The sequence below is a fragment of the Podarcis muralis genome, chromosome 13 (assembly GCF_964188315.1).
Source record: "Podarcis muralis chromosome 13, rPodMur119.hap1.1, whole genome shotgun sequence".
In the NCBI taxonomy this organism is placed as follows: domain Eukaryota; kingdom Metazoa; phylum Chordata; class Lepidosauria; order Squamata; family Lacertidae; genus Podarcis; species Podarcis muralis.
The window spans coordinates 10559216-10581949 of NC_135667.1; the positions used below are offsets into that span (position 1 = coordinate 10559216).

The window sequence follows — 22734 nt, forward strand, 5'->3', positions numbered from 1 at the left end:
TGGATTATCTCCTCCTTATTTACATACCGGTACTTAGCTTGCTCCAGCAATTTAATTTGCACTTTGGCCACCTCATGAGAAGAGAAGACTCCCTGGAAAAGACCCTGATGTTGGGAAGGATTTGAGGGCACAAGAAGGGGACGACAGAGGACGAGATGGTTGGACAGTGTTCTTGAAGCTACCAGCATGAGTTTGTCCAAACTGCAGGAGGCAGTGGAGGACAGAAGTGCCTGGCGTGCTCTGGTCCATGGGGTCACGAAGAGTCGGACATGACTAAACGACTAAACAACAACATTGCTGTCGTGCCCATTTCACAGATGGGGAAAATGGAGGCTCGGCTGCCACCTTATCCAAGACAATTTAAGAAACCCATATCTTGGATGGCTTTGAAGTGCAGTATCCTGCACCCCAGATCTGAGCACCAGCCACTCAAGCACCTGATCACATTTCTCTTAAAAGTCTGATACCCAGTCTTCCAGGCTCACCTAATGACTCACAACAAAGTGAGAGATCTGCATCTTCCTTTACGGTGTCAGATATAGGGCAGATTCTAGTGCCTGAACCAGGGGTCAGCAACCTTTTTCAGCAGGTGGCCGGTCCACTGTCCCTCAGACCATGTGGTGGGCCAGACTATATTTTGAAGGGGGGGAAATGAATGAATTCCTATGCCCCACAAATAACCTAGAGATACATTTTAAATAAAAGCACACATTCTATTCATGTAAAAACACACTGGTTCCCGGACCTTCCGCGGGCCGGATTGAGAAAGCAATTGGGCCACATCCGGCCCCCAGGCCTTAGGTTGCCTACCCCTGGCCTAAGCTAACTTTTTTGCAGGATGGGAGTCTGAGGTGCAGAGGCAGAGGGTAGTGCTGAGTGATGAGCTTATAGGCCTAATAGGGAAAATAAAAACTGACCAATTGCCGCGACTGGATGGCATCCACCTGAGAGAACTCAAAAGTGAAATTGCTGGTCTTCTAACAAAAATATATGTCCCTCAATCCAGCCTCCTTACCCAAGAACTATAAAATGTCCACTGTAGCACCAATTTTTAAAAAGGGATTCAATGGGATCCCGGAAACTACAGGCCAGTTGGCTTAACATTTGCCCCAGGAAAACTGGTGGGAATTTTTCTGAAAGGTAACACAACCAAGCATTTAGGAAGACAAGCTTCACTGAAGCAGATCCAGCCTGTTGGACACATAAGATTAGTGAACTGTAAATCTCGGTGCTTGCAAACCGCATTTGAACTGGCATAAATTCTTTGGGCGCCATCAAATAAATTTCACCTCTAGCAGGGAGTCTGGCCTCGCACCACAGAGGTGGCTGCATTTCAGCCTTAAAAAGCAGATGCTCTCCTATGTGGTGGTTAAAAAAAAAAAAAAAAAATGCAGAGGACTGGGATAGCTGCAGGGAAAGAAGGAGTTAATTTTGCCCTCTCCCTCTCTCTCTTCCCACCCCCTCCCTTCAATCCCTGCTAGTACAAAAGAAAAAGAGTGTTCAGAAAGATTAAGAGTTTTGCTTTTACAATGAGGTTCACAAAAGCAGGAGGCGTGTCCCTTAAGTATGTGTGAGTGTGGGAGAGGAGGGGGCTTGGGTTTGGGGGGGGGGTTGCTGGAGAGATCCCATTCCTGAGAGAGAGAGGGATCAGGTGCCCACTGGCTCCCCACCAAAGAGAGAGAGAGACTTGGGGTCCCCTCCCCAGCCCCCCAGCCCCTTCGCAGGGATGTCTCGGAGAAAACAGCGGAACCCCCAACAGCTCATCTCCGACTGTGAAGGTTCCACAGCCTCTGAGAACGGTGGGTTCCTGGAGGGGAGGGTGTTTTCTTTTGTGGGGGGGGGTGTCAAGGAGAGCTGGCAGGTGCCATGGGTATGGGGGATGGCAACAGTGTGGGAACGGGCGCGTTGTGGGGTGGGGGCACACCAAGAGCTGGGTGGCAAGGAAGGGGTGAGAAGGAGGCGAAAGAGAAAGAAAGTTTTGTTTCCAAACTGGAAGGAAGTTGTTAGGAAACTCCGAAAGTATGCTTTGTAACTAGCCGATTGCCTGTATGTTCAGGGTTTGGGTCTCTCTATGGTTTACTGACAAGCTCAAGACACATCTATCTAGGAGCATAAATTCTGATCTCATAAAGGTGCCATGCTTAGATACACATGCATTTTGTCTGTCGTCCTCACACGTAGTCCCATAAGAACTTTCTTTCCATCCTCGTTTTCTCTCTCTCTCTCTCTCTGACTTACCATCAGCAACCAAGCATCCACTAACATAATGGCCTCTACAGGAAGGATGGGCAATGATATTTAAAAGCTTAGACACAGTCGCCAGCACATTCAATGGGTTTTCAAGGCCCCAAAGACCAACTGACTCCCAAAATGCATGCCATTTCTGACCGCTCCACAAAAATTATCCCAGGAATCATCCGTGTGTCAATATCTAAACAGTGGTTCCCTTGGATCCTCCCATTCTTTAGGGGGTAAGGAAGCGTTGTGTACATGAGTGATGCAATATAAATGAAATAAACCTTCCCACAAGCCTGTCAGGTAGGCCAGTTATCCTCACGCATGCTCATTTTACAAAGTGGGTGGGCAGAACTGAGAGCGAAAATTGGTTCACATAAGGACATCTAATGGGTTGGTGACTGAAGGCCTTTCCGGGTTACATCTCAGCTTGCCACTATACCCCACCTCTGAGCCCCATTTGCGACCCAGAGATTTCCATCCTTTAGCTCCCACTGCCCCACAGATATATGTTGTTGTTGTTGTTGTTGTTGTTGTTGTTGTTGTTGTTGTTGTTGTTGTTACTATTACTATATCACCCTTCACAGGGTGTAAATTTGCACAGGTGTAAATCACAGGGAAGTTTACAATATAAAAACACAAAAATACATAGCCTAGTAAGAAACAAAAACAATAAACCCCACCACACAAACCCAGTTTAAAACGCCGTATTGTTTAATTAGCCAAAGGCCTGGGAAATGAGGAATGTTTTTGCCTGGCGCCTAAAGATATGCAACGAAGGGGCCAGGCAAGCCTCCCTGGAGCCACCACAGAAAAGGCCCATTCCCATTTTGCCAGACTTCTCACAGAGGAAGCACCTCGGATGATGACTCCAGGGTCCTGGTCAGTTCATATTGGGGGGGGGGGCGCAGTCCTTGAGGCATTGCAGTCCTGAGCCCATGCCAAACTAGGCCTCAGTCCGCTACAAGAATAGTTCAGGCGCCTTGTAGAAAGGTCTTGGTAGAGCATGACAACTTCAGGCGACTCAAAGAAGTGAGTCAAGCTGCATTGATCAGGAAAATGGAACGAGAAGGAGGAGCCACCACCCAAGCTGGCCGATGTGGAATAATCAGCATGACCACAACCCAAGCAATTTCCTTCATTATCTACAGCCCAGTCCTAGGCACGTTTAGTCGGATACAACTTCCACTGTGCCCAGTGAATTCCCTAGTCTTCAGGACTGCAGCCTTACACACTATGACTAGCACCATTTTGTTACATGCCTACTCACATTCTTGTTTCCCTTGCACGCAAAGGCTGCAACCTGGCACACATTTACTTGGGAGTAAGCCTCTGCCTGAACACAGTGTGGCTTTCTTCCAAGTAAAACAAAACTAGGATGGGGCTGTGCATTGATTTTGAGCATGGTATACAGACAGCGGGCAAGGATTTGGCCACCTGTACCCTCCCTCATTCATACACAGCCAATCCATTGCGCCAACTGGAGCATCATTTCTACAAATGTGCCTTGATTCCCCCCCCCCCCCAATTGCTACGCTGCTCTCACATGCATTTTTCTGCACCTTCCCTCTCAGGCCCACATCCTGGTAACATGACATGGCCTGTCTCACCCTCTGTTACACATGTGTGGGATACATGCCCTTCCATGCCATCGCTGCCACAGGCCACTTTCACCTTGTCCTTTCCCACTTTAAACAGCTCCCCCCCCCCAATGAATTCTGGGAGCTGCACTTCGTTAATTGTGCCAAGAGTTGTTATAAGGCCAATATTCCCCTCACAAAGCAACAGTTCCCAGAATTCCCTGGGAAGAGGGACTGATACACCACTATTTCCCCCCGCAGAGCTATAATCCCCAAAGTTTCCCAGGAATTCCCCTATTGATACATCGCTATTCCCCTCACAGAGCTACAATCCCCAGAATTCCCTGGGAAGAAGGATTGAACTACTGGGGGAATCATAGCCCCAAGGAGGGAATAGAGGGGTTTCCTAACAACTCTTGGCAACCTCCGCAAACTGCAGCTCCCAGAATTCTTTGGGTGGGGTGGGGGAAGCCATGATGGTTTAACGTAGCATTATAGCGCTTTAAAACTGTGACATGAATATGGCACAGTCTTTCTGCGTGCTTTCCTCACCATCTTGTGTGTGTGTGTGTGTGTGTGTGTGTGTGTGTGACTCCCTTCACCCCAGAGAGCCAGGAAGAGACGGTCACACACATATGCATTCTGTCACACTTCCTCACACACATATTTTTGCCACACACTGCTTCTTTTCTCTCCCGTTCTCTTTGCTCTTTGTGCTGTTGCTAAGTAACTCACAGAGTCCTAGATAGTCTCTCTTGTGTTAAGTGAGGTCTCTCTTCCCCCATCCCCCGGTTCCCCATCACCCACCTCATCTCGCTCTCCCCCCCCCCCCACCGCCCCTTTTCAGTCCTTTGCTTGTGGCAACTGGACTGGATTGACTCCAGCTTCCTCTAAGAATCTGTACTGGAGCGAGAAATCAGGATGGAGGCTGGTGGAGGAAAGGAGCCGATTTGATGCATCCTTTCGCTCATCTCCAAAGGAGTAAATTCAAGCTGGTGAGGTGCAGAAAAGTTTATGGTCCCTTTGAGAAAAGTTTGTTTAAGGGAAATCTGAGCACAGTTAAGCATGGATTCCTGAAAGAAGAAGGACAACAACAACAATAATAATAGAATAATATATTAACTATTCCCCAGCCACTCTGGGCGGCTCCCAACAGAATATTAAAAACACAATAAAACATCAAACATTTAAAACTTCCCTAAACAGGGCTGCCTTCAGATGTCTTCTAAGTCAGGTAGTTGTTTATTTGCTTGATGTCTGGTGGGAGGGCGTTCCACAGGGCGGGCGCCACTACCGAGAAGGCCCTCTGCCTGGATCCCTGTAACCTCACTTCTCGCAGGGAGAGAACCGCCAGAAGGCCCTCGGAGCTGGACCTCAGTGTCCGGGCAGAATGATGGGGGTGGAGACGCTCCTTCAGGTATACTGGGCCAAGGCCGTTTAGGGCTTTAAAGGTCAGCACCAACACTTTGAATTGCACTCGGAAATGTACTGGGAGCCAATGCAGATATTTCAAGATCGGTGTTATATGGTCTCGGCGGCCGCTCCCAGTCACCAGTCTAGCTGCCGCATTCTGGATTAGTTGAAGTTTCCAGGTCACCTTCAAAGGTAGCTCCACATAGAGCGCATTGCAGTAGTCCAAGCAGGAGATAACCAGAGCATGCACCACTCTGGCGAGACAGTCTGCGGGCAGATAGGGTCTCAGCCAGGTTTATCATCCTGCACAAGCAAACATCATTGGACAATTTATTGCTTCCCCAAATATATGGTGTGCACTCCAACCTGGTGCTTCCAAGTAAATGCACCCAGGTGCCCAGGTGGTATCTGTCAGTATCCTGCTCCAACAGAACACAGTGATTGGTTGGGAATATAGGGGATGGGGCAATCTTTTGGAGATCCTGGTTCTAAGGTGTGACAGGCCAATTGCCGGCTACATCCAGGAAATTCCAGACATATGACAATCCTACCTTAATAGTTGTGATGAATTTTAGTGTTGAAAGAAACCTCAAAGGTCCAGTTCTGTGCTCACTGCAGAGCCGATAACTCCTTGTGAGCAATTGCTTATCTACGTCTGTGTTAGAGGAAAGGTGTTAGATTTCGTAAAATATTTCTGCTTGTGATGTCGTTGATGTTGTCTGCACATGGGAGAGAAAAGCTGCTGCTGGAAGCTGGAGTTCGATGACACGTCAGTTTTTAAGACTTGCTTTCATATTCTATATTTCTAGATTCCGGCAACCAACCTCTTGTGAAGCATACATTAAGCTGCAAAAGCGCAACCCCACATATAGGTTGAACCCAATGTACAGTGGTACCTCGGGTTACATACGCTTCAGGTTACAGACTCCGCTAACCCAGAAATAGTACCTCGGGTTAAGAACTTTGCTTCAGGATGAGAACAGAAATCGTGCAACGGCAGCTGGAGGCCCCATTAGCTAAAGTGGTGCTTCAGGTTAAGAACAGTTTCAGGTTAAGAACGGACCTCCGGAATGAATTAAGTACTTAACCCGAGGTACCACTGTAACTATGTTAAGCTCGTCCAGGTACCAAACTTGCAGAGTTCCTATGCTCTGATTGCAAATTATATAGATTTCAATTCACTTGAGAGAGCAGTCTGTTGCAAAGACCCCACAAATGTGTAGCTGCATGACTTCTTATTCCTAAATGTGATAAAACACGTTGCAAGAAACCTGGTGCATCTCTCAAAAGGAAGAGTCCTTTGCTTCTGGTGGTACAGTCAAACCTCGGTTGTCGAACATAATCTGTTCCGGAAGACCGTTCGACTTCTGAAACGTTCGACAACTGAGGATCAAAGGGCGGTCAGCAAAGTCAATGGAGAAAAAAGAAAAATACTCTCCGGAAGCCGTTCGGCTTCCGAAAATCATTTGAAAACTGGAGTAGTTACTTACAGGGTTTTGGTGTTTGGGAGCCAAAATGTACGATAACAGAGGCGTTTGGGAGCCGAGGTTTGACTGTATACTGGCGCTGTCAACCCAGTAACTCATCTGTTTTGCACGCAGAAGGTCTCAGGTTCATTCCTTGCCACCTCCAAAAAGTTCCCTGCCTGATGAGCTGCTGCCAATCAGTGAAGACAACACTAAGCTAAATGGACCAATGGTCTGATGTAATATAGGGCAGATTCCTATTTGCTAAGATCTGCAGGAGGGGCCCAGCTCGTGGGAACTTCACTAAGTTCAGTCAATGAGGTTATTGCATGAAGCAGGGCCTTCTCCATGGTGGCATCTCAACTATGAAGCTCCCTCCCTGTAGAGATCTGTTTATCCACTTGTTTACATTTAGGCGACGGATGAAAACGTACCTGTTTTTGCAGGCCTTTAGGATGCATTGTAACTGTTTGTCTTTGCACATCGTTGTTGGCTGTTTTGGTGGATTTGTTTCTTCTGAGGCGCTTATTTGTGTCCCTCCTCCTCGAGAGGTCTGGAGGGTGCCAACATGAGAACGGGCCTTCTCTGCAGTGGCTCCCCATCTGTGGAATGCTCTCCCCAGGGAAGTTTGCCTGGCGCCTTCATTATACACCTTTAGGCACCAGGCCAAAACGTTCCTTTTTAACCAGGCCTTTGGTTGATCCAATTTACATCTTATGCCCTTTTAAAATGTGGTTTTTGGGGGGAGGGTGTTTTTATTTTGATTATATATGTTGTGGTTTTTATGTTGATCTTTTCTTTGACCCACCCTGAGACCTCCGGGTATAGGGCAGTATATAAATTCAAGTAATAATAATAATAAAAATAAAATAATAATAATAATAATAATAATAATAATTGTGCAGTGGGATTTTACTTGCGTTTTCAGTATTGCATTTTTTCTTTTTCTTGATGTCCTAGGCTCTCACAAGAGCAAGGGTAGCAGTGCTGTTTTTCTCTTATAATGGCAATTGCACCCACCTGATTTTTGATTTGTGGTTTTATATTCTGATTTTATCCTGTGAACCAACCTGAGACCTGCATGTATAGGGCAGCATACAAATTTAGTATTTTTTAAATAATAATAATAAAAATAATAAAATAAGCTTCAGTTACTTCTTTCAGGTTGCAGTTCTGTATCAAATTAAGAACTGGAAGCTTGGAGGTCACCTTGGTCCTGTGTGAAGTCTTATAGTATGATAATAAGGGCTGTAGCTCTGTGGTAGAACAGGTCAATCCCTAGCAACAGAACTGGGAGAGAAACCCTGGCTAAAATCATCTTGAGTTAGATGGACCAACAGTTTGACAGTATCTTGTGTTTATTCCCACAGTTTCAAAGGCACATACAGTAGTACCTCGGGTTACAGATGCTTCAGGTTACAGACTCCGCTAACCCAGAAATAATCTCAGGTTAAGAACTTTGCTTCAGGATGAGAACAGAAATTGCATGCCGGCAGCGGGAGGCCCCATTAGCTAAAGTTTCAGGTTAAGAACAGACCTCCAGAATGAATTAAGTTCTTAACCCGAGGTATCACTGTATCAAGATGTGCACTGGCGCAGAAGATGTTAACATAGATGGGCAACTTTGTTTGCAATTTGGGAATCCATCTAAGGGGAGCCCCTCTCCTTAAAAATAGATTGCGATTAAGATTGTTACAGATTTCTAACCCACCTTTCAGGGAAAGTTAGTATGATGCTATGGGGAGAGAGCTCGACCTAGGAGACTAGAGTTCAAAACTCTACATTGGTACCTAGGGTTAAGTACTTAATTTGTTCCGGAGGTCCGTTCTTAACCTGAAATTGTTCTTAACCTGAAGCACCACTTTAGCTAATGGGGCCTCCTGCTGCCGCTGCGCTGCTGGAGCACGATTTCTGTTCTCATCCTGAAGCAAAGTTCTTAACCCGAGGTAATATTTCTGGGTTAGCGGAGTCTGTAACCTGAAGCGTCTGTAACCCTGAACCATATGTACTTGGTCCTGAAACACCCTGGGTGACCTTGGGGGCCAGTCGCTGACTCTCAACCTTACCTACCTCACAAGGTAGTTGTGGGGATTAAGTGTGATGGGGAAGAACCAGGTATGCCACCTTGAGCTCCTTGGGGGGAAACGTTAGGATATAAATGCAAGAAATAAAATTAAGAGCATAGATGAAAAGTACACTGCCTTGAGTTTCTTGGAGGAAAGGTGGAATAATATAAATGCAACATTTAAATAAATATATACAGTATATTGTTGTAGGGATTCCCATATGGGGCAGCTGCATATTCCTGCATTGCCGGGGGTTGGACTAGATGATCCTCAGGGTCCCCTCCAACTCTACAGTTCTATTATTAAATGTGGCGGGGAAGAACCAGGTAGTGGCACCTTGGGGTGCGGAAAATTGGGATATAAACATGGGCGTAGCCAGGAATTGGGGGGGAGGCCTTTTGTTGGAAGAGCAGAACCTCAGTTGACTATGTATTTTTAGTGATTATCATTGATCGGAGGGCAGGTACCCCTCCCTGCCCCCCATATAAATGCAATATATATATATATTTAAAAATTAATTGTACACTGCCTTGCTTCTTGGACGAAAGGTGGGCTAATATAAATGCAACATTTTTTAAAAAATTGAAATGTGTCGGTTTGCAAAAGGTCCGGGGTTTTTTTTTGGGGGGGGGGCTCCTAAAAGCAGGGCTCCTCCTTCGTCCTGGCTTAGCCCGCTTGCCTCCCTCCTCCTTCCCGGCTCTCCATCCCTCCGTCTCCAGGTGCGCTCCGGAGCCAGGGCGCACGGGGGCGCAGCGCCTTCTCCTTCCATCGGCGGCAGCCGCCCTCCCGACACCAGAGGTCCCTGCTGCGGCCGGGTGGGAGCCGCTCTCGGCAGCCCACCGCTCGTCTGGCCGCCGCTTGCCTCCTCCTCTTCCTCCATCCTCCGGGATCGGAGGCGGCCGGGCGGGCCGAGATGAGCGGCTCCCGAGCGCACGGAGAGCAGCAGCAGCAGCCGGAGGAGGTGGCGGCGTCGGGCGACGGAGCCGCGGGCGCCGGCGGCGACTGCAGGATGGGCGAGGCCGCAGGTGGGCTCCTCGCCCCTGTGGCTGGTCCAGCCGGCTGGGGAAGGGGAGAGGGGGCGACCTGGCGGCCGTGGCCTCCTAGCAAGGGCTGGAGGGGAAGCAGCCGGGCCCAGAGATCCCCCTCGAGGCGCCCATCTCTCCCCACGCGCTCCTGCATTGCCATCAACCCATTTACGCATCCATCCATCCTAGTAATTTATCCTGGCCCTTCCCTCCCCCCCAACCAAACAGCCAGCCAGGCTCCTGTTTGATTTGCCATGCCCTGTTTGTGCCTTTCCGTCCCCATTGTCTCCATCCAGAAGTCACAACCCCCTGTTAGCTGTTCTGTAGGAATATGGTGGATAATTTTCAGGTGTGCTTCCTTCTTTTCTGCCTGCCTTCCTTCCTTCCTTCCTTCCTTCCTTCCTTCCTCCCTTGTTTTCTAGAGAGAACGATGTATGAATGGGCAGAACCTTGCAAAGGTGGGTTGCTGGAGAAGGGGGCTTGCAAATTAGTTGGATGTGGGTTGGGCTTTCAGGTAATTAAAAAAAAATGTTTGCCATGGTGATCCCAATCTTTCTTTTCCATGCTTAAAATTGCATGAGATCTGTTTGTCTGCCTTCCCATTTTGTAGGATGATAGGATTTTGGAGTTGGGAGGGATCCAAGGGTCATCTAGTCCAACCCCATGCAATGCAGGAATCTCAGCTAAAGCATCCATGGCAGATGGCCACCCAACCTCTGCTTAAAAACCTCCAAGGAAGGAGGTTCTTCTATATTTTTGTTTCCTTCCATTAATAATAATAATAATAATAATTTTTTATTTATACCCCGCCCATCTGGCTGGGCTTCCCCAGCCACTCTGGGCAGCTTCCAACAAAATATTAAAATACAAACATTAAAAGCTTCCCTAAACAGGGCTGCCCTCAGATGTCTTCTAAAAGTCTGGTAGTTGTTTTTCTCTTTGACATCTGGTGGGAGGGTGTTCCACAGGGCGGGTGCCACTACCGAGAAGGCCCTCTGCCTGGTTCCCTGTAACCTCACTTATCGCAGGGAGGGAACCGCCAAAAGGCCCTCGGCGCTGGACCTCAGTGCCCGGGTAGAACGATTTCTTTGGCATGCCTGCCACGTTTTCTGGGCAGGTTTGTTTGTATAACAGGATGGCAATGAGAAGTAGAAACATTGCTTGCTTTCGACATATGGAGGAAACAGACAGAGAAAAGTTTTTCTCCCTCTTAGGACGGGGGGCAAGGAAGTACGTTTTCACGTAGTGCGTACTTAAACTATGGAACTCATTGCCAGAGGAGGCGGCGATGGCCACCAACTTAGATGCCTTTAAGAGTGGATTAGAAAAAAATTGTGCAAGTTAAGGCTTTCGGTGGCTTACTAGCCTTGATGGCTTTGCTCTGCCTCCACAGTTGAAGGAGGTGATGCTTCTGAATACCAGAAGCGTACTGGAAACTGCAGGAAGGGAGAGAGCTCTTGTGCTAGAATCCTGCTTGCCAGTTTTCCATAGACATTTGGTTGGCCGCTGTGAGAACAGGATGCTGGACTTAGACAAGCCACTGGCATGATCCACTGGGGCTCGTCTTATGGTCTTTCATTTTTTCTTTTTAAAGTATTTGCAAAACCAGGTACTTGCTGGTGGGGGGTAGTGTGTTAGGGGAGTGAGCTACAGCAAGCCAGCTGCTTTTACATGGAGAAGCTCCTGGGCTCACTGTACAACATCTCCAGCTTAAAGAACCTCCGATGGAAGGACCAGAGGTCCGAAAGAGCGGCTGTCAGTCAACCCTCACCATTGGCCAAGCTGCCTGGGGATTCTGGGACTTGTAGTGCAACACCATCTGGGAATCCCAAGCTTGACAAATGCTGCATTAACTAGACATATAATATAATTAATATAATGCAGTATACAGTGGTACCTCAGGTTACATACGCTTCAGGTTACATATGCTTCAGGTTACAGACTCCGCTAACCCAGAAATAGTGCTTCAGGTTAAGAACTTTGCTTCAAGATGAGAACAGAAATCGGGCTCCAGCGGCACAGCCGCAGGAGGCCCCATTAGCTAAACTAGCGCTTCAGGTTAAGAACAGTTTCAGGTTAAGTACAGACCTCCGGAACGAATTAAGTATTTAACCCGAGGTACCACTGTACAGTATGTTTACATCAAAATATTGGCAGATCCTGAGCAGAGAAAGGGTTGTAAGACAAGTTGGAGGACGTACCTAGTTGTGAGCATTAAATGGGCATTCCTTATACAGTGGTACCTCAGGTTACAAACACCTCGGGTTACAGACTCTGCTAACCTGGAATTAGTACCTCGGGTTAAGAACTTTACCTCAGGATGAGAACAGAAATCGTGCGCTGGTGGCACGGTGGCAGCGGGAGGCCCCATTAGCTAAAGTGGTACCTCAGGTTAAGAATGGTTTCAGGTTAAGAACGGACCTCCAGAACGAATTAAGTTCTTAACCCGAGGTACCACTGTACTTTTGGTCTGCCTAACTCAGTATCGTCTACACTGGCCGGCAAAGTTTCAAGCAAGGGACATCTCCAGCCAGTGTTAAGATACTCAGTTATATAAGCTATGCACCAAATGGTGCCTTAAACCAGGGTTTAAGTTTGCCAAAATGGAATGCCTAGTTGCCATTTGGGGCCAGATGGCTCGAAAGTCGTGTATTTTTCAATATGACTTTTTGGTTCCAGAAATTCATTCCGATAGTGCAGATAAAATATAATGGATAGAATTCTGCAGGATGTCTTGCTAGTGTGTGAAAACAGCCCGGATCCAAAGATCCGCAGGCACGCAGCTCCAGATGATGGAGACGTCAAGGCACCATCCTGACGCCCGGGCATCTTCACTTGGTCACAAGTGGCCAGTAGCCACGTGCAAAACGTGCCTGGTGAAATTTGAACGCTTGCTTCCAGCCATAAGAAGAACCTGGATCAGGCCAGTGGTGTGTGCTGTCTAGTACAGTGGTACCTCGGGTTACATACGCTTCAGGTTACAGACTCTACTAACCCAGAAATAGTACCTCGGGTTAGGAACTTTGCTTCAGGATGAGAACAGAAATCGTTCTCCGGTGGCGCAGCGGCAGTGGGAGGCCCCATTAGCTAAAGCGGTACCTCAGGTTAAGAACAGTTTCAGGTTAAGAACGGACCTCCGGAACGAATTAAGTACTTAACCCGAGGTATCACTGTATCCTGTTTTCACAGTGGTCAACCAGATGTTTGTGGAAAACTAGCAAACAAGACCCGAGCACAGGCACACTCTCCTCTCTGGTGGCTTCCGGCTGCTGGTATTCAGAAGCATAACTGCCTCTGACCAAGGGAGCAGAGCAGAGCCATCATGGCCAATAGCCACTGATAGCCACGTCCTTCATGTAGATGTCAGAGATTGAAGCTGGGACCTCCTGCATCCTGTTTCCGTTCACTAAAATCTGAGTGTTTCCACTAGCTTCTATCTGATCTGCAGTTGTCCTGTGCATCTTTCTGGTTAAAGATCAGGTGTTCTTGGTTGCCAGAGTGCTGTAGTGGTTGGAGCAGAGTACAGTGGTACCTCAGGTTACATACGCTTCAAGTTACAGACTCCGCTAACCCAGAAATAGTACCTTGGGTTAAGAACTTTGTTTCAGGATGAGAACAGAAATCGTGCAGCAGCGGCAGTGGGAGGCCCCATTAGCTAAAGTGGTACCTCAGGTTAAGAACAGTTTCAGGTTAAGAACGGACCTCCAGAACGAATTAAGTTCTTAACCCAAGGTACCAGTATATCTCAAGCTTGGGTCTCCAGCTGTTGTTGGACTACAACTCCCATCATCCCTGCTAGCTGGGATGATGGGAGTTGGAGTCCAACAACAACTAGGGACCCAAGTTTGAGAAACACTGGGTTAGAGTGTCGGATTAGGACTTGGGAGACCAGGGTTCAACTCCTCACTGGGTGACTTGGGGCAAGTCGCTCACTCAGCCTAACCCACCTGGGGATTAAATCAGAAAGAGGAGAACTACGGACACCATCTTGGAGGAAAGTATGGGATATATAAATGTGATGAATATTTCTGATCCAAAATAACCACACACCCTTTCTCTCTTGTCTCTCTTTCTCTGCAGGAGATACTGGGGACGAGACAGCCCCCTTATCCTGCCCCGCCTGCCGTACCAACTTCAAGGATCCCTCCGAGTTGTCCGCTCACGTGGATTCCTGCTGCTCGGAGCAGCCCACCTGCTCCTCTGCGGCGGCAGCTACAGCCGCCACTGGTCAGGACCACTCCAACCTCTCCTCCTCGTCCTCCTCTTCCTCGGTGGAAGTCCGTCCCGAGAGCCCTCAGAGCATGGACGTCGAATCGGGGACGCTGCTGTCCGACCCAACCCAAGAAGCGGCCCTTCCCCGGCCCCCTCCCCCGCCTCCCCCAACACTGCCCGCCTCCTCCGCCTCCGTCCCCGCCGGGCACCTCAACATCCCCCTCATCTTGGAGGAGCTCCGGGTCCTGCAGCAACGCCAGCTGCACCAAATGCAGATGACCGAGCAGATCTGCCGCCAGGTGCTGCTGCTGGGGTCCCTGGGGCAGGTGGGCTCCCCGACCCCTTCCTCCGAGCCGGCCCCGGGAGCGTCTCTTCCTCCCAAGCCCCCCTTGCCGGTCTTCTCCATCAAAACAGAGCCAGGGAGGACCCAGGCGTCCAGCTCCCCTGAGGTCCCCAAGCCTGCTTTCTTCCACCTCTACCACCCTTTCCCCGGAGGCGCCCGAGTGCCCAAGGCCGAGCAGCTCCTGGCTCCGGCCTTCCCCACAGCTACGGGCATCCTAGCCGCCCAGTGCTTGGGCACCGCCCGGGGTTTGGAGCAGGCGACGTCTCCGGGGCTCCTGCGGCAGAAGAACGGGGGAGGAGTAGGGGGAGGAGGAGGAGGGTTAGAAAGCAGGCTGGAGGAGAAGCCCGGAGGGCGCCACAAATGCCGCTTCTGCGGCAAGGTCTTTGGCAGCGACAGCGCCCTGCAGATCCACCTGCGCTCCCATACGGGCGAGCGCCCTTACAAGTGCAACATCTGCGGCAACCGCTTCACCACCCGCGGCAACCTCAAGGTCCACTTCCACCGTCACCGGGAGAAATACCCCCACGTCCAGATGAACCCCCATCCCGTCCCCGAACACCTGGACTACGTCCTCACCACCTCGGGGCTACCTTACGGCATGTCGGTGCCCCCCGAGAAGGCCGAGCCCGGAGAGGAAACCACCCCTCCGCCCACCGCCGAACGCAAGGCCCTGAGCGCCACCGAGAGCCTCACCCTGCTGTCCGGGGCCTCGCCGTCGGCGGCAGCCCAGGCCTTGCCCGGCTTCAACAAGCTGGTTCTGATGAAGGCTGTGGAGGCGAAAGGGAAGGGGGACGAGAACACCCCGCCGGAAAGGGAGACGGAGGGTGCCCGGCTTCAGCTGGGGAAGCTGGTGGGATCGCTGCCCAGCTGGGCCTTGCTAGCCAATCACTTCAAGGCGGGCACAGCGGTGGGGCCTTTCCCCTACGTGCTGGAAGCGTCCCCCTCGGAGACTTCCAAGCTTCAGCAGCTGGTGGAGAAAATTGACCGCCAGGGGTCTCCGTCGTCATCTTCTTGCTCTGTTCCCGTCACGGCCGCCCAAGCTGTGGCTGGGTCCTCCTCCTCCTCTTCCCTGCCTGCTTCTTCGGGGCCCAACCAGTGCGTGATCTGCTTGCGGGTCCTGAGCTGCCCTCGAGCCCTGCAGCTCCACTACGGGCAGCACGGAGGGGAGAGGCCTTTCAAGTGCAAGGTGTGCGGGCGGGCCTTCTCCACCCGGGGGAACCTGCGCGCTCACTTTGTGGGCCACAAAACCAGCTCGGCAGCCCGGGCCCAGAACTCTTGCCCCATCTGCCAGAAGAAGTTCACCAACGCCGTTAGCCTCCAGCAGCACGTCCGCATGCACCTGGGCGGGCAGATCCCCAATGGGGCGCTCCTCCCTGAGACCCCGACTTCGGAAGGGGCCACCTTGGGGGAAGGGGAGAAGCAGCAGCAACCGCAGCAACAGGCCCCTCCGCAAGACGAGGAACTGTCAGAGGAGGAGGAAGAAGAACCCACCGACGAAGACTCCCTGGAAAGTGGAGGGGAGAAAGCCGAGGGGCCCTCCAGCCCGGAACAGGAAGCTCCGGGCCTCACCAAGGAAGGGGGAGAAGCGGTGCAGGCGGAAGAGGAAGACGGTGGCACCAATGCTGCCTTGCCATCGGGACCCGGAAGCCCTCAGCGGCCCATGCAGGAAGGGGAAGAGAAGGCGGAGGGGGAAAAGGCAGGAGGGGCAATGCCGCAAGAACAGGAGGAGGAACAGGAAACCGGCGGGGAAGGCCCATCGGAGAAGCAAGAGGGCAGTCAAGCCAAAGAGGGGCCGACGCTGGTTTGTGGGATTTGCAAGCAGGCCTTCCCCGACAGGGCCACATTGCGCAAGCATGCGCTGGCTGCCCACCACCAGGTAAGGGAGAGACCCTTGCTCTTTCTCAGTGTCTCCTATTATAGTAAGTGTTCTGCCTATCCCCTGTTCCCTTGTGATTTCCTTCTCCATCGCTTTATTGACTCAGGAAGTTGGCTTCACTTGGCGTGCTGTCTGTCCCCCTCTAGGGGCAGAACTGGGGAGTGCAAGGCACCGTTACAGGAAGTACATCTCCCTTACGCAGTATTGACACAGGAAGCTGGTTGCACTTGGTGCGCTCTCTGCCCCCCTCTAGAGGCAGAACTGGGGCATGAAGGGCACCATTGTAGGGAATACGATACCACGTTGCCTCACAGTTCTGGAGTGTGGCAAAACATCTTTATAGCGTTATAATTCTCGTTTCTTCCACTTGGACCACCCATCGGGTTAAGATCACACGGCAGTTCATAATATATTTATTTAGAAGCAACAAAATACAAGTCTGTAGCGATAGAATCCCTGTAAGCGCACATTTATTGAAGCCCGAAGGTTTAAAATGCATCTTGGCAGTACAGCAACAGCCCAGTTTGATTACCCTAGGCCCTACAAAGGCTTGCAGCTTCCTGTCACCATGTGGTGTAGCTTGTTGGTGTTTGTTACTTCTTTTTAAATAAATGCTTTTTTCCCAAAAAGGAAATGAAAGTGGCATAGAGCAATAAAGCATGCATGCAGTAAACTAAATGTATTAAGGAAATTACCAGAAAATTTAAAGAAACCGTGTGTGTTTTTTAAAAAATAATAATAATCCTGAAACAAAAACAGCAGCCTGTAACAACCCCCTCAACACACACACACACACCTGAATTGTGTGAAAGCACAAAAGAAAGGAAAGCAACATTAACATAACGGAAAGGGGAGGAAGGATTTTTGGCTGAAGGCCTGTACCACGGTCGCTAGACCCTAGTTTTCTTGGTCAGAGGCCTGTGCTGCTATCGCCACTGCTTCGTCTCTCTCACAGTGCTTCCTAAACTTGGTTCTTCCGCTGTTGTTGGACTACAACTCCCATCATCCTTAGCTAGCAGGACCAGTGAAGAGCCAGTACAAGTTGCAATTTCAGCTGAATTTGGGGGGATCCGCTTGAAGCATCCTTTGCGTCTAGCTATTTCATTTGCTTTTGTTCGATTGGCTCTTTACAAACAGCTGAAAGTCTGGAAATTCTGATGATAAACCTGATTTGCAATGGGGGTTGAATAATTTTGATGGCAGCTGTGGATCAAAAGTCTTTGAGACAGCAGAATATAGGCAGCCACCTATATTTTGATGTTCGGCATAGCACATGTCGGCACCATAGCTGTCAATGTTTCCCTTTTTTTAAGGGAAATTCCCTTATTCCAAATAGGATTCCTCGCAGGAAAAGGGAAAAGTTGACAGCTATGGTGGGCACCATTTAAAGTGGTGTTGCTTCCATTGGGAAGCATGCTTAGAAGCCATGGCAAATGATGGAAATGGGACAGGGCCATAGCTCAGCGGCAGAGCACCTGCCTTGTATGCAGAAGTTCCCAGGTTCAGTCCCCGGCATCTACAGGTAGGGCTAGGAATGCCCCTGCCTGAAATTCCTGGAGAGCTGCTGGCCCTCCAAGTGTGCCTATTTTCCAGGGGACACCCCTGATTTAGAGAAGCCATTCCGGTTTTTGATTTCATCCTGGAATGTCCCACTTTTCCTTAGGATGTCCCTATTTTCATTGGAGAAATGTTGGAGGCTATAGAGTTATCCAACACACACACACACACACACACACACACACACACACACACACAAACCCGAGCCATCTGAAGGCAATCCTGTATACAGAAGCTTTTTTTAAATGTTTAACATTCGTTTTATTATGTTTTTTAATACGTTGGAAGCCACCCAGTAAGATGTGTGGGGTATAAACAGTAAAATTATCCTTATGGAATGGGGCATCCCTATTTTTGTCGGAGAAAGGTTGGAGGGTATGGAGCTGTTAGTGTAGACAATACTGAGCTGGGTGAACTCGATATGAGGAAGCTTCCTGCCTTCTGGGTCAAACCAGCAGCATTCCTCCCCTTGTGGCCACCCAGACCACTTTAAACCTGTCCTTAAAGACTTACATTGGCTCCCAGTTTCCGAGCACAATTCAAAGTGTTGGTGCTGACCTTTAAAGCCCTAAACGGCCTTGGCCCAGTATACCTGAAGGAGCGTCTCCACCGCCATCGTTCTGCCCAGACACTGAGGTCCAGCTCTGGCGGTTCCCTCACTGCGAGGTTACAGGGAACCAGGCAGAGGGCCTTCTCAGTGGTGGCGCCCACCCTATGGAACACCCTCCCATCAGATGTCAAGGAAATAAACAAATATCTGACTTTTAGAAGACATCTGAAGGCAGCCTTGTTCAGGGAAGTTTTTAATGTTTGATGTTTTATTGTGTTTTTAATGTTCTGTTGGGAGCTGCAGAATGGCTGAGGAAACCCAGCCAGATGGGTGGGGGGAATAAATAATATATTATTAATTATTATTAGTAGTATTAGTATTATTACTACTGATGTGAGTGTCCGCTCAGGGTGCCACCTGTGTTAAGTGCCCATCTCTTTCTTCTTTCTCCGAAAGGTTAATCTCAGCGGCCACGTGTGGAGCAGCAACCAGGCCCGCCGAGGGAGGCGCCTGCCCCTAGAAGGCCCCGTGCCTGTGCTGTCGGGGGGGCAGGTCAAGCTCCAGGACTTCCTGGGGCGCGACATCCCGGCCCAGCTCGTGGGGGTGGGACCCCTCTCTTTCTGGAACCAGTACACGGCCTTCCTTTCTGGAGGCCTCCCGACCAAGCCTGCTCATGGTGGGGGTAGTGGCGTCGCTTCTTCCTCTTCCTCTTCGGCATCCAACACGGGCACCCACGGCCTCTTCGGATCCAGCGTCACCCCCGGGAAGGTGGCCCCCAGCGAGGCCAAGGAGAAGCCGCCGGTGGGGTCTCTGCTGCTGCTTCCGCCGCCGCCCCCAGCCCCAGCCCCGGAGGTCATCCCTGAGAACCCAGGGAAGGGGGAGAAGTAACGTCATCCTGACGTAGCACCTCCGTCAGGTAAGGCAAGGTGGAGGAGACCCATTATGACTGAAACTTTTGCCTGGTGGTGGAGTTGGAAGCTGGGCCCTGCTGGGTTGGGTTGGCATCTGTGTCGAGGGACAAGGGAGAAGTGAAGTCAAGCTGTTGGAGAGTCTCAGCGCCTGTTGTGGCTGCAGGGGCCAATGTGGGAGAGACATGTTTTGTTGCAGCTAGGGCAGATGGAGGCATCCCCGTTGTGCCGCTGCAGATACACCACGGCAGAGTGTGGTATAGTGGTTAAGGGCGGTAGATTCGTAATCTGGAGAACCAGAATCATAGAATCATAGAGTTGGAATAGACCACAAGGGCCATCGAGTCCAACCCCCTGCCAAGCAGGAAACACCATCAGAGCACTCTTGACATATGGTTGTCAAGCCTCTGCTTAAAGACCTCCAAAGAAGGAGACTCCACCACACTCCTTGGCAGCAAATTCCACTGTCGAACAGCTCTTACTGTCAGGAAGTTCTTCCTAATGTTTAGGTGGAATCTTCTTTCTTGTAGTTTGGAACCATTGCTCCGTGTCCGCTTCTCTGGAGCAGCAGAAAACAACCTTTCTCCCTCCTCTATGTGACATCCTTTTATATATTTGAACATGGCTATCATATCACCCCTTAACCTCCTCTTCTCCAGGCTAAACATGCCCAGCTCCCTTAGCCGTTCCTCATAAGGCATCGTTTCCAGGCCTTTGACCATTTTGGTTGCCCTCCTCTGGACACGTTCCAGTTTGTCAGTGTCCTTCTTGAACTGTGGTGCCCAGAACTGGACACAGTACTCCAGGTGAGGTCTGACCAGAGCAGAATACAGTGGCACTATTACTTCCCTTGATCTAGATGCTATACTCCTATTGATGCAGCCCAGAATTGCATTGGCTTTTTTAGCTGCCGCGTCACACTGTTGGCTCATGTCAAGTTTGTGGTCAACCAAGACTCCTAGATCCTTTTCACATGTACTGCTCTCAAGCCAGGTGTCACCCATCTTGTATATGTGCCTCTCATTTTTTTTGCCCAAGTGCAATACTTTACATTTCTCCCTGTTAAAGTTCATCTTGTTTGTTTTGGCCCAGGTTCGCTTCTCCGCTCCTCCACATGCAGCTGCTGGCTGACCTTGGGCTAGTCACACTTCTCTGAAGTCTCTCAGCCCCACTCACCTCACAGTTTGTTGTGGGGGAGGAAGGGAAAGGAGAATGTTGGCCACTTTGAGACTCCTTCGGGTAGTGATAAAGTGGGATATCAAATCCAAACTCTTCTTCTTTCTGGGCCGTTTCTCCTGTGGTCACTGCTGTGGGTGCACAACCTGTCTGTCCATCTCCAGCCGCTGTGCAACTTTGCGACGCGGAATTTGCTGGCCAAAGCTCAGCCAGAAGTGGGATTTGTAATTCTATGAAATTCTGAATCTGACCGGTGATAGGTTTTGTGATTCACAGCAAAGGGAGGTTTGGATTCATGGGACCCAGGTGTATGGGCTTGGGTGGAGGCTGTTACAAGCAGTGCCCTCGGTGGTTTGCTATGTATGCCATCACTGCCTTGAGCAATCCAACCCCAATGGTGTTCTGCCCAGTGTATCTGCTGCTGGAAGCCATAATAATAATAATAATAATAATAATAATTAAAAAAAAAATTTATTTATACCCCGCCCTCCCCAGCCAAGGCTGGGCTCAGGGCTGCTAACAAGCAATAATAAAAACAAGTTGAATGAATACAACTTAAAAACAAGATTAAAATACAACAGTAAAACATTGAAACATTAAAATGCAGCCTCATCACAGGAGGAGAAAGGAAAAAAGAAAGAGGGGGAGGGAATCAAATTGACTCCAAGCCAAAGGCCAGGCGGAACAACTCTGTCTTACAGGCCCTGCGGAAAGAAATCAGATCCCTCAGGGCCCTGGTCTCATGAGGCAGAGCATCCCACCAGGCCGGAGCCAGAGCTGAAAAAGCCCTGGCTCTGTTTGAGACTAATCTAATTTCCTTAGGGCCCGGGACCTCTAGGGTGTTCCTATTTATGGACCTTAAGGTCCTCCATGGGGCATACCGGGAGAGGCAGTCCCATAGGTACAAGGGTCCTACTTTGAGATCATGTACACCGCTTGGGTGGTGGGGCAGACCTGCTGCCCTCTAGATGTTGCTGAACAACCGCCCCCACTACCCTAAGGAGTCTCAAAGCGGCCAACATTCTCCTTTCCCTTCCTCCCCCACAACAAACACTCTGTGAGGTGAGTGGAGCTGAGAGACTTCAAAGAAGTGTGACTAGCCCAAGGTCACCCAGCAGCTGCATGTGGAGGAGCGGGGAATCGAACCCAGTTCACCAGATTATGAGTCTACCGCTCTTAACCACTACACCACACTGGCTAGATTAAAATATCGCTAATCGCTATAGACTTCCCTTTGCTATATATAAATGCAACGCAATTAGAAATATTATATTAGAAATTTTTACAAATTCCCCACTTCCCTTTACCCATGTGTGATCTCAATATATTTTTCTAACTTCTTCCATCTTGTTGTGTTGTTGTAGTTCAATAATTATTCAGTTGATTCTTTTATTATTTCCTTGCTTACCCCTGCACGTTTTACACGTTATCTATTAATATTCCAGTTCCGTAACCAACTTTTTTCTTTTCCTTTCCTATCTTTTCCAGGCGGAACTGTTTTAGCGATACCCCAGCTGGCGGGGACGCACCCCCCCCCCTTTCCCCCAAGTGCAGCCCCGCAAGAAGAGAAGCGGCTCCGGTCTTAATTTTAGCAACATTTTAGTCTTTTACTTTTAAAATGTAGCTTGGATGTCCGTCGGCCGAAAGGCAGGATCCTGTCGCGGGTCAGGGAAGCACGGCAAACACCCTGCACCCTTGGGGAGAAGAAAAAGGAAGGAAAAGTTGGTCTCATTTAGATTAGGGCAAGGATGCCGGACGGTCCATTCAAGCAAAGGGAAGGACATCTTGAGGTCCCCAATAAAAGCAGTTTGACAGAACTACCAAATCTTTGGCTCTTTATTTCTACAAAGGGCTGGAGGGGCGCCTGGTTTAGCCCCCTGGTGTTGACCCCCAACACACACACACACAAACACACACACACTGCAATTGATGCAAGCCCAAAGGATCTCTCTTCACGTACACTTCAAAGACAGGTAACTCACAACTCACACACATTTAACTTGCGCGATTGCACAGGTGGGGTGGAATAGATAAATGAATGGAGAGCGGAGGAAACCCAAACTTTGGTAAACAGCCCTCCACCTTGCAGGGGGTGGGGGCAGTTCCCTGGGTTCCTGGCTTTATACATTTTTTTAGTACAGTGCTACCTTGGTTTACAACCATAATCCGTTCCGGAGGTCCGTTTGTAAACCAAAACAGGTTGTAACCCAAGACACGCTTTCACCAATGGGGCCTCCAAAAAAAATTTGTTCATAATCCAAAAAAATTTGGTTGTAATCCAGAAAAAGTTTGCAAACTGGGACACACACTTCCGGGTTTGACGTGTT

General features: G+C 49.7%; 1 protein-coding gene across 3 annotated transcripts; it reads left to right on the plus strand.

The window, feature by feature from the left end:
• Window positions 1-1621: 1621 nt before the first annotated feature.
• On the plus strand, window positions 1622-22224 carry SALL2 (spalt like transcription factor 2). 3 transcript variants are annotated; one of them, XM_028702508.2, is made up of 5 exons: window positions 9443-9785; window positions 10208-10243; window positions 13866-16216; window positions 18780-19239; window positions 21896-22224. In XM_028702508.2, the coding sequence occupies exons 1-4, from the start codon at window positions 9674-9676 to the stop codon at window positions 19209-19211; spliced, it is 2931 nt and encodes a 976-aa protein (XP_028558341.2). In that variant the 5' UTR covers window positions 9443-9673; the 3' UTR covers window positions 19212-19239; window positions 21896-22224. The 3 variants fall into 3 exon arrangements, with proteins under 3 accessions (XP_028558338.2, XP_028558341.2, XP_028558339.2); XM_028702505.2 differs by lacking the exons at window positions 9443-9785; window positions 10208-10243 and adding an exon at window positions 1622-1799; XM_028702506.2 differs by lacking the exon at window positions 10208-10243 and having other exon boundaries at window positions 9578-9785.
• Window positions 22225-22734: the final 510 nt, after the last annotated feature.